Source organism: Bradysia coprophila (assembly GCF_014529535.1).
Source record: "Bradysia coprophila strain Holo2 chromosome X unlocalized genomic scaffold, BU_Bcop_v1 contig_20, whole genome shotgun sequence".
In the NCBI taxonomy this organism is placed as follows: Eukaryota; Metazoa; Arthropoda; class Insecta; order Diptera; family Sciaridae; genus Bradysia; species Bradysia coprophila.
In genome coordinates this window covers 59,882-72,159 of record NW_023503307.1, presented here as the reverse complement: position 1 = coordinate 72,159, position 12,278 = coordinate 59,882, and the positions used below count along the sequence as shown (strand labels likewise).

At 31.6% G+C, this 12,278-nt stretch overlaps 1 protein-coding gene across 8 annotated transcripts in view; it reads left to right on the top strand.

Moving 5' to 3' along the window:
- The window catches only part of LOC119068687 (ETS-like protein pointed), a 112,885-nt gene extending 101,018 nt beyond the window's left edge, over nucleotides 1-11,867 (top strand). For 5 of the 8 annotated variants that reach the window (XM_037172367.1, XM_037172366.1, XM_037172372.1 and 2 more), the window contains 5 exons: nucleotides 8,093-8,313; nucleotides 8,436-8,595; nucleotides 8,660-8,982; nucleotides 9,065-9,222; nucleotides 10,082-11,867. In XM_037172367.1, the coding sequence (XP_037028262.1) occupies nucleotides 8,093-8,313; nucleotides 8,436-8,595; nucleotides 8,660-8,982; nucleotides 9,065-9,222; nucleotides 10,082-10,145 (926 nt within the window). In that variant the 3' untranslated portion in view covers nucleotides 10,146-11,867. The remainder of the gene's footprint in view (nucleotides 1-8,092; nucleotides 8,314-8,435; nucleotides 8,596-8,659; nucleotides 8,983-9,064; nucleotides 9,223-10,081) is intronic. The other 3 variants (XM_037172369.1, XM_037172373.1, XM_037172374.1) reach the window with 2 other exon arrangements.
- Nucleotides 11,868-12,278: the final 411 nt, after the last annotated feature.

Genomic DNA, 12,278 nt, shown 5'->3' with positions numbered 1-12,278 from the left:
TATGGCAAATGGTCATCAGACGCCGGCACAGGTCGGTTATTTTATATAATTTGAGAATTTACAAATTTTTTAAATAAAAGGAGAAAATATTAAACGAAACATATGCACAAAATTCAAATTAATTTATTGAAAAGTGAAGTTTAAAGAAGCCAATATGTTAGATTAAAAAAAAAACGAAACGAATATAAAAACAGAAAGAAACCGATCAAATTTTTAATGTGTTCGTGGTCAAGTTGATTAAACGATCAATATTTAATCGGTTTTTGATCAAATATTATTTCAAATAATTCGATAATTTTACGATACACAAATTATCTTATTCGAAATTAAAGTTTCGTCGCGCCATTGATACGCATTTATAATTAATTTGTTTAAATTTACCTCCATATTTAACCGTTATCTTGCTTTTTCCTTTGCATAATGGTTTTCCAAATTAATGGTTAAATTACATGCAGCCTAAGTATACAATACCTTGTGTCTTGATCATCATTTCGCGAAATCTACTTACTCTAACAGCTAACAAAACCAATTAAGCAACTTTTTACTGATTTGATTTTTTTCTTATTTCTACAACCCACATGTGTTGGGAGTACTAGATTTAGGTAGATGTCAGCAAATCTAAGTAACGTAATTGAATGAATGTGAAATCTGTCGTAAGAGAGGGAAGTTTCTTACAAAATGTAAACCGCCCAGTATCTGACCTGTTTACCTAGAACTCAGAAATTTTCTTAAACAGTATAATATATAATAAAATATATAATATAAATATAAAGTATTAGTATAAAATAGAATAAAATTTCTAAAACAAATTACCGTCTTAGACACCGTAGAAATCTTGGACTCAGTTGTAGGCTAACTTCAACGAATCTTCTTTTTTTTTAAATAAGATTCGGCAAGAGTCTAGTGAATGCAGGGCTTGCATTTATTAAAATTTTGTTTAGTTGTAAAAATATATTGCGGAATTTTAGCTAATAAAATTACATTGAAAAGTCTTATGTCTTAAGTAAGATTGGTGAAACATTAGATATCAGCAAATTTAAACCTTTGATTGGTCTATTACGAAACCTTATTAAAGTAGACTCACTGTGTTCCGATCACCAGTTCAATTTCTTTTCCTACCACGAGTTACCACGAGTCAACTATGGTCTATTGAGGGGGGAAAAAGGAGTCACTCCCAAATTAAACATTTCAATGATACATTTGCGTTTTGAATTTCCAGTATCAATCAGGTTAAAGACTTACATAATTATTTAATCTAACTGCTTAGTCACTAATAAAAAGCACAGCATTTCGTTAGTCAACTTAGAGTGACTGTGTCACACAAAATAATAATCTCTTCAATTCAGATTAGTTCTTGCGATTGCAGAAACAGGAATTGCATGTTTTCAAAATAATTAAATGCTTTGATATCACAAATATGTGCAAAAAGATTTATTAAGCTGTGTGTACATAATATACGTTTTGGTACTGAATCGCTTGCTAATAAAATATTATGTATATCTCGAATTGTATGCAGTTGTTTCTTCCTTCATCGACGTTGTGATCGACTAAGTACACATCAGCATAAAACGATGCAATAAGCGTATGAAAATAAATTAAACAAAAAATAAAAGAAAGAAAGAACTCCAACCATAACGATATTATAAAACTGAACAGGTGCAATATGTACCATACAAAACAGAAATATTGTTCGAAAAAAAAAAAAATTTTCTTGACTGATAAAACATTTATATTTCGGTTTGTGAGAATAAAGAACGTATCGTTAAATTCAAAGTATAAACATTTAGCGTTATATTGGCCGGTTTGCTATTATAAATTAATTAAAAGAAAATTGTTTCGTTAGCCACATTAGGCAAAAACAAAAAGAAAAATTCTTGTGTTTATACTTACCAATGTTGTCTGGTGTTTTCAATTTTCGGTCTTAAAGAATCTCTAGCGAACATGAACACAACCACTCATCTACAAAACATAAACATTTCTCAATCTAAAATTCCATTTAATTTCCACCTGCTTGCCAAAAAATTTCATTTCAACGCATTCATTTCACTGTTGCGGTTTTAGGATTTATGTGTTTTTCGCCAGATGAAAAATGCTCGTAAGATATTATTTATTGTTATTATTCTCAGTTTATGTTACGTGCATTGCATTGATTAATTTACCAGAAAAAAAAAATATTGTTTTTAAATGGAGAGAAAAATCGAATTTTTGGCTGTTTGGGGTATTCTTTTGTTGTTTTGTTTTCGTACTCATTTTCGTTGACGAAGAATAACAATAATTAATGCAGACTTTTAGCCGTTATTTTTAAGTAGGTCGGCAGATTAAATCAGATTTGAACAGAGAAGTGCCGTACTTTTGTATCCTCTGTCGTCCCTATTCTCACGGTCGGCGCATCTGTTCAATGATTCCACGCCTCTCAACTTTCTTAGTTCAATGAAATGGAATCCTCTGTAAATGACTCAATTCGGTTCTATAGTCTAATTTTATGTGCCACAAATTTCGCGTGCATGCAGATTCTTGTTAATTTATTTTGAAATATCAGATCCATCAATGCAATTCACTTGACTTAAACTTTAGAGCTTTGATGATTGATTCCTTGATCAGTCATAGAAAGCCTGAATGCATAAATGGGAAATTAAAATCAATTATGTCGTTCAATTACTGCAAACTACTAACACAGTACACAGGCTTAAGTATCTACAGATCAGGAATTGCTGGTTGATATTTCAGGCAAGGAACCTTTATCTAACTTCTGACAATGACACTGACACAGTTGTTATATTTTTAACTTTGTCCGCCAAACAGATCTATCAATTTCGAAACTAAAAGCCCAAAATCTTGCTCGATCTATTTGGAATTAGGAGAATTAGCGATAAATCAATTCTCATGTGGTGTTATTCTGAAGACTCCATGTTCAATATGTTATACCATGGATGACTTGAACGTGGGCCAACTCCTACTAAATATGAGTTTTTAAGTCAACCAAACCTTATTTGATTGTAATTTTTGATTGGTACACCTTACACCCACAGGGTTTAGTTTAATAGAATCAAAGCAACATGATATCGAAATTGTGTTACCATTTGGATATTTTAAGAACTCATATCAACTGCAGAAATTACTTTTGCAAAACAACATTGGCTGAAGCGAACAATTTCTAATTTAGAAATAATTCGCTATGGCTGTCCTTTAGTATTAAATTAGTTTGTAGTTATCATGCAATGACGGCCAGTATCACAATATAAATCATAAAACAAAGATGTTTTCTGCGAAAAATATTAAACATTTAACCGCTGAGACAACTGATCATATAGACTGACTAATACCACAATTGCATACACATGACTAACGCGTTAAATGCCCTTTCTAATCTTTTATAATTTGTATATTCTACGAACAAATACGAGTACAACAATTTATAATGAACAAAACATGAATATAATATATATACTCAACAAACATTCGCTAACCCGTAAGTTGTACATTGCTTTTTATGTTCTTACCATCACCGAGAGTGTTGTGTATACAACAAATACAAAAAAACCTCATTACATTATATACTCGAACCGAGAAAATTGTTAAATCCTCTTTGAGATTTTATATTTTATTTTATTTCATTTGCGCATCCACACCAGCACCATTGGTTCATTGAAATCGAATCATATCAAAGTTAAATAAATGAATAGCTCCGCCCATTTTGATATGTTTGTTCGTTTCGAAAAGATTTTAAGATTTTCTTTTTGTTTAAAAGCACACGAATTGGTTTTTTTTTGTTCTTAAATATTGTTTACACGAAGAACAAAGCTCAAAATTGAAATTATGGTTTTTTTTACGGGTTTGATTGGTTTCCAGTGAAATCGATTTTTCGTTTCTCTCGCGCAATTTGTGTTAGTTTGTTTGGTTTTTAGCGTTTAAGCAGAAACCAATCCCCCATTCAGTTTTTTGTTGTAATAATGCAAAATAAATTAATGTGTAAAAAATGTCACACATTCGTGTAGATAATGGAACATATAGCGATTTCGAAATTAATAGATAAATAAAGAAGATAAGGCAAATTGTTACGCCCGACGAAAATCTGATTGCAAAATAATTTTTTTTATAAATTTAAATCAACAATTCGTTTCTGAAGAAATGAACAAACTTTTAAACATAAACAAAATTTACAATATTTGCTCGACATTAAACAAATCCACCTTTTTTACCTTTGATAAATAATAAAAAGAAAAGAAACATTTTGATGGCACCAATTTCGCAATGACGACCAGAAAAAAGTCCTATTTTACGCATAAATATTTAAAACCATCAGCCAAACATTTATCCATCAAAATCAAAAGATTTAAAAACATTTTCCGATAGATTTCGGTCCAAAAAAGATTTAGATTTTTTTTTCGTACGTTCTTATACACAATTCATGATGATGTATGAAAGCGCCGCGGTGTATTTATCACATAATTAAATGGACATTTTACAATTGTTTATTGGTGGTCAAATATTGACATAGCCTCAGCGACGCGCGGCATCTTTTGATTTACTTTATTTCGTTTGGTGCTTTGTGCATGTATCGGTCTTGCGTGTGTGTTATTGTTGTAATAATGTTATGATCGCTTTTGAAGATTTATTTGTTTATTTTTTTGTTTCTTTTTTTTTTCTTTGGTTTGTACAAGAAGATTGTTATTTTGGGTGTTTGATTTTCGTTGATGTTTTACCTGTGAGTCAAACGAACGAACGAATAAAAAAAACCTAAATATTTATGTATGTAATTTCAATAAATTGTGTGTTGTAAGGCCGTGAGAAATGAGTTTTTTTTTCGCTAGATATTTAACTTGTAATTTATAAAAAAAATCATAATTGTTTGTTGTTGAATGGTTGTTTTAAAAATTGAGCATGTTAATGATTATTTATGAATGAATGTGTCGGTATTGTGTGTGTGTGGATAATGACAGACACAGTGTAGAATTGTGTTTAGGCGCTATGGTTTTTACGACAAAAAAATCATGAATGGGATTTTCTAATATTGAATGAATGCTTATTTACTTTTCGAACACAAAGTACAAACATTGAATTAAATACTTGATTTTTGTGAATGAAAACCATTTAATGTTCGTCATCTCACTATTTAGTTACTCACAAATTAAATTTTTAATTATAGACAATAACAGTTATACACGAGTGTATTATGTCAACGACATTCCGAAACAAAATGCAATTTTCTCAAATTGTTATTAATAGATTGGAAAATTGCATGGAAAAATTGTTTCGAATTTCTTTAATGAATTTAATAAATATGACCTCGGCTATTTCCTTCTATATTAAGTGTAGGACTGAATGAACAATGTGAAGGTTTTTCTTTGCGTTTCACTAAGGGAAAATTTATTTATTTTTTCTTTCGAAGGATTGATTAGTACATAAATTACCGTTACCTGATCGAACATCAATTTAATTTAAAAACAATTGTCATAACCTGATTAAAGTGGACACAAACCTTTCATTACAAAATCAAAGCTTTATTGTAATATAACAACCATTAACATTTTACAAGTGGCGAACGTACCGCGATATGTTTTATGTATCAAATAATATTTCATAAAAAATCTACTACTTCACTCGTTTAAACTAAAATAGATCTGCATTTAAAGACATTAGCGGAAAATTGAATTACGATGTATATATTCTGATTTAAGAGTTGTTGTGTTTTTGATAGCGTTCCCGCAAAAACGTTGCGTGACAATGTAAATTTATATTTTGAATAATTTTCTGATTTTTTGTTAGATACGCTCTCGCAACGTGCAACGAAACACTAAAATATCGAACTTCTAGATTCCTATTTCAAACCACAACAACTCTTAAATCGGAAAATATGTCGATATTCACGTTTTTCACTAGCCAATGTTGTTGCTCTTAAGATCTTTTGTCGTTGTTAACAAAAAGCTGCCGGAACTCGGAATTAATCGATGTTCCCTTAATCAAAGCACTGCTCAATTTGAAGTAAAATCTCAACAAACATGTCGCTATACAAGACATCACTAGCCAGAAATCATAGAACCTCATAGAAAAGTCTAGATGATGTATGGGTGTCTGGGATTTGAATTGGCGGACACATTAAATATTTTCAGTCAATTTGATATAAGAAAACTTGAGAAAATATATTTAATTGACGAAATGGTGGTTTCTTTATCACTCGCGATGTTTTGATTTTTGCATTCTCTAGTTAATTTACATAGATAGTAAACCAGAACGAGTATAACGGAATTTAATTCCGAACTACATAACATACAATTCAAATTAAAGCTGTCGACTACTATTAATTCGAGCTAAATCATTTTGCTTTAAGATGAAGTGCGTAAATTCTTAATAGAAATCTGATATAATGTGAGGCAAAAAATTCTCAACATTTATTTTGATTACAGTCATCGGATAATATTAATTTTATTGATAAAATAAACGAATCAAACATAATCATAAACTTACACTTTCGAATACAGAATATGAAAAATTTAATTACAATTTTTTTTAAAATAATAAATCCGTTCACGGACGATCGACTCTCGTATGTACAACGTTGTTTTTCTTCTGTAACTTTATTATGTTGCCTGGAAAACCTCACTTCATTGATTCATTCATTCATACATTCATAATCCATTTTTTTTTTAAATATTTCCATTCATATATTCCAATCAAACACTCATTGCACGTTCCAAAAAAGAATAATAAATAAAATAATAAAAAAAATTATTTAATGTGTGTGTTCTTCATTATTATTTTCATATTCTTAACACAACGTTTATACAATAAAGCAATTTTATGGATTTATTATTTGTTTTGGAGCGAACAGAAGATATAATATCGAAGTTCGTATTTTCATTTTAATTACAAAAATCCGATGATTATTAAGATTTTAAATTTATTACAATATGGCATTAAAATCGTATTTATATGAAGTAAAAAAAGTGTCTATTTGTTTTTCATATATATTTTATATACTGAACTGAACCGAACGCTTTTTTTATGCGAAGTCTGGAATTTAAAATGTAAAAAAATGGTTAACAATAACAATGTGGCCGATAAATTACCGGATCATAAATGTTTTTTATATGAATCTGGTCGCTTTTTTGTGTCATTAATAAATAATTGCTTTCAAGGCTAATGTGCGGTATGCAATCGAAATTAAAATTTAAAAAAAATCGAATCACTAAGAATTTGTGAAGATTTTTGTCAAAAAAATATCCATTGGTCATGAACTAAAACTGATCCTCTGATAATTGTCTCAACAAGTAGTCGATATGAGACGACTAGAGTACCAAAACCCGGTGCTGAACTGGCTACGAAAAAGCCCTTTAGACGTTTTACGCAATTTTTTTTTGTAACGACCCTGTACATGGTAATTGTTTCACTAAATTTCAACATATTTCTCTAAAATTAGTGAAATTTAGTGAAATATTTCTCAATAATATGACGCCCTGCTTTACATACACGAAAAATATGTCCTGCCTAATCGAGCCTTACTGGGCCTGGCAATAATGACGGCAGAAGGAAACGTCGTTTTATTATTTGGCACTTTAAGGTCCATGATATTGAATCAAAACAGCAAATGCTAGTTAAGGGAACTGAAATAACAAATGACTATACCGACCGACCGTGATACGTTTTCCTTTCATAGAAATGTAAGTGAAAACTAAAAGATGATTCTATGTACCACACAAGCTTATGTCCTATATAATCGTTTGTCGTACAAATTCTTATAATTGGAGTTAATGTCAGAAATCTTACATAAAACATTATTGTATTCATTGGCTACTCATTGGAGTGAGAGGAATATGTTTCCGTTGTTTCGTTGTTGCTGAAACAGAATCCAATTCACTTATAAACTGCAAGGGATTGTCTAGTTTCCAATGGAGCGGTTAAACACATTCATTTATTGACATCATGCAAAATCTATTACTTCAATACTTGTATCACATATTTAGTTCGCTTTTGCCAGAGATTTTATTCAAATTTTAAGTTCTTTTATAAATCGATTGATTGTTTGCTTCAACATTACATGTCAACGATGATTGAACACCAGAAACTAATTTTATCTCATTTCTTACAATTCCAGGTTACAATACTCCACACGATAGAAATGAAAATTCATCACCTGGTGGACAAACCGGCGGACATTCTCCAGCCAACCTATCATATATGCCAATGGCAATACAGCGGCATTCCGGTGCTGCCCAATCAATTGGCTATCACATACCAAACATGAAAGAAGAGCCAAATACAGGTGCCAATAACTATCCCAATATGAATGCACAGCAGGATGATATGTCGGTAAGAGTACGTTCTACAAATCAAATATTTGCGTCACATCAAAGGCTCTATAATGTACATAATGGAGCATTTGGTTACAGCGATGAGGAGTTGGATTTGATTTTTTTTAATTTGTTCTTCCCTATTAGAATTATGTTTTGCCACATCCTGGCCAGATATATGACGAACAAGATTATCAACCTCAAGACTTACCGTCACAACCTCCATATGTTGGAAACAGTCCCGAACTCTATCCGGGTTTAATGGAACAAAAGTATACACCACCTTATCATAAGCCGTATTCAAGAGGTACGTTTTCAACCAATACCAATTTTCGAACTGTTTTTACATGTCAAACGTTTCCATTTTGTAGGACGATTCCATGATAATTATCCGGAATTCCCTCTATCATATGAACAAAATCAATACCAACAAGTTCCTGGCAATACAACGCCGTCCGAATGGAGTTCGCTGTCGTCACACTCAGAATTCCAACATCCTGCATACGTTGGCGCAATGGGTTTGGAGAAAACGATGCTTGGCAATTATGGTGGACAAGGTGTACCATGCTTTACGGGATCCGGACCGATACAATTATGGCAATTTTTGTTGGAACTGCTGATGGATAAAACTTGTCAGGGTTTCATATCGTGGACAGGAGACGGATGGGAATTCAAATTGACCGATCCAGATGAGGTAAGTTACGAGCTTTTCAATACGGCGACTGAGAGTTAAATTCGATTTTATTTTATTAATTGTCTTCTTAATTTAACTATAGGTCGCCAGGCGATGGGGTATTAGGAAAAATAAACCGAAAATGAATTACGAGAAACTAAGCAGGGGCCTTCGCTATTACTATGACAAAAATATTATTCACAAAACTGCTGGTAAACGGTATGTTTATCGGTTCGTCTGTGATCTGCAGAACTTAATTGGGTAAGTGATTTATTGTGACGAAACGAGTGAATTTGCGTATCTTTTTAATGAAATTGAAAAACTCAGGTGTCTTGACTGGTTCAAAGAAAAGTTTCGATAATTTCGCCTATCTGAGTTTTATAGCAGTTGCATTGGTTTTTCAAGACCTAATCTGCAAAAATTCATATGGCAGATGATATCAGAACAAAATTGTGATGTGAATTCTAACATCATCCCTCAAACTAACTTGTGATCCACCTTCGCGTATTTGTTTTAAATCGACAAAAATTGTAGCATGATTTGATGTCATCGCGAAAAAAGGCTGGCATTTTCCGGATTTGTGGATCAGAGATTCGATGTGAAAAGTATTGAAAGTACAATCAGAAGGCTTCATTGCAAATCTGACAAGAACAAAAAGTGGTGATCGAATTTTCAAAAGATCCAAATAAATTTGTTTTTCTCCATTTAATGCTCCGAACGGATCGCTTTCGATCTGACCGGAGCTCGAACCTGAATTAAGATTTCAGGTTCAACCCGAACTGTCACAATCAATTTTGATCTGAAATTTCCCGCCGGTAATGAGAAATTTCGCGCCGGCGTCATTCAAAATGACTCACAAAGTGACATTTACCTTATACAAAATGTGTGATTTTCTGTATCATTGTGAATCATGTCGGCGCGATATTCCTTAGCAACCTTCCCGCTCGAACTTAACACAATCCAACCTGAAAATGTTAAGTTCGGGTCGAATCTGAAATCTCAGTTCAGTGGCATTATCGCAAATTGAACTATTTGAACTAATTATGAACTTCAGACACAAAATTTTCGATTGAAACGTACACCAAGATATTAATTGAGTTCTTTTCTTTTAAAATTGCAGATTATCGCCGGATGAGCTATGCGCCAAATATGATTTAAAAACAGATAAAAAAGATGACGAGTAAATATTATTCAGTCTGTGACCCTATACTTAAAGCCAATTTTCTTTTGAATTGTATAACGTTTTTTTTTTTACTTTTTGAAATCGTTGTCCACATTTTATCGAATTATTTCTCGATAACGCGGAGCTGAAAAGCGATTAATTTTAGACACACAAAAAAAATCAAACAAACAAAACAAACTGGATGGGCTGAGTAATAATTGAAAATATTTGTGTAATACTTTTTAAAAGAATTTGAGGTCTTTTCTACTTGTCCAGAAAAACTGTTCACCTCAAAAAAATTGGGACCAAAATGTCATCGGAATCTCGTAAATATTATTTTTGTTTTTCCTTAGTTTATATCAACAAAAAAAAATGGATAATAAAATCGATCTGCAGCTCGTTGGTTTCATTGACTTCATAATCACTTTGATAATGACTAAATATAATTCGAAACTCCTCGCACATACCCTCGCTTCAGGCTAGTCCGCATAACAAAATTTTACCGTGAATACCGTGAACATTTGGATGTTAATGGTATTTGAGGCACTGAACATGTATACCACCCCGTATGCGAAATTCGGCTATAAGTTTAGACACCGTCCTACGAATATTGTATACGAAACCTAACGAATTTGGGAAATGTGCGACAAGGCTGAATGTCACGAGTGTATATGAAAGCATCGCCTTCAGGGCTGAACAACAAATGTGGATAAAAGTCAATGCTTCCGAAAGAGTATTTCTCGAATAAGTATTTTTCGGAATAAAAAGTAACGTCAGAGAATTCGAATAAGATTTGCACTCCTGAAGCAGTATCGTTCCTGGCTGGTGCTTGTTGTAAAGCCGGTTGTATCTGAGTACAAAATGTTCATGCAAATTGTGTTCGGAGATACAATCGAAAAGAAAACCGCCGGTCAGCATTCCTTTTATCCACTTCAATCCATTCGTCACGTATTAAAGCCTTCAATCCACATTTATTGTCAATACATTTTTGTATTGATTAAGTCCGTCATAACCACCTCGCTTTCGTATTTCAGTTAAAATATCTTACTATTCAGAGCTGTACTACGTGGAACTAAAAAACAAACAAAGATAATCCTTGTACACCGTTCTCAGTTGCAGTTAAAACAAGAATTTGTAAAAAGGATGACTAGGAAATCCGATGTCTGCGCAAAGCAAAGATAATCGAAGGGTGCCTTCCAGTAAAAGCAAATTGTGTATTTTAACGGTTAGTTCACACACATTGCTTTAAAATTGTTTCCTAAATCAAGTCCCCAGAAAATCAGGATCGGAATCAATACAGCTGCAACACCATATGAATCGATGAAACCTAAATAATTAATACAATTTTCGGTCACATAGAGCCTCTGAATATTGGATTAGTGTAATTCCGCTAAGATCATAAATGGGTGATGTTACAGTAGGACGGACGCACTCTTCGATTTTCCAAGTATGAGGAGCCAAAACGATTTTGGAAGGGTTTTGTACGATCTGTTAAGGCTTGTATCTGTAACGATCTATCTTAAAAGATCGAAACACAATGAAATTCGGCTAAAATGTCCACGGATGATCGAAGGTTCAGCAAACGATAATATTAATAAAATGAAAGAATGAAATATGGAAGTTGAAGAAAAGAGAAAAAAATATTTAAAATGTAAAATTATAAAAAAAAACAAATGTGGCATTTAGCGCCATAATATTGTGAGAGAATTCAATTTTAAGTTGTAAATTATGAAAAGTAAAGTAATAATAAAGAATAAAATTAAAAAACAATTTTAAAAAAAAACTAAATAAAATACGAAATACAAATAAATCTTTAGAAGAGAACAATTTATAAATTTGTGTTTTTAACTTATGAAACAAAAAAAAATCATATTTTTATAGTTATTTTTTAAAAGTAAAATAGCTATTTTTAATTCATAATTATTATTATTATTATTATTATAAATATTTTATTTGTTAGGTTATTTTTTATTAATTATTAAAAATATAAAAAAAATTAAAACACAAAATGTAGATTTAAAAACAAACAACAACAACAAAAAACGATTTTGAAACAATAAATTTTCAAAAAATTAAACAAAAAAATAATTAGAAATTGGTAGACTATAAAATAGAGTGGATTGTCTGGCCGACAAACGGTTTTGTTGAGTGGTAT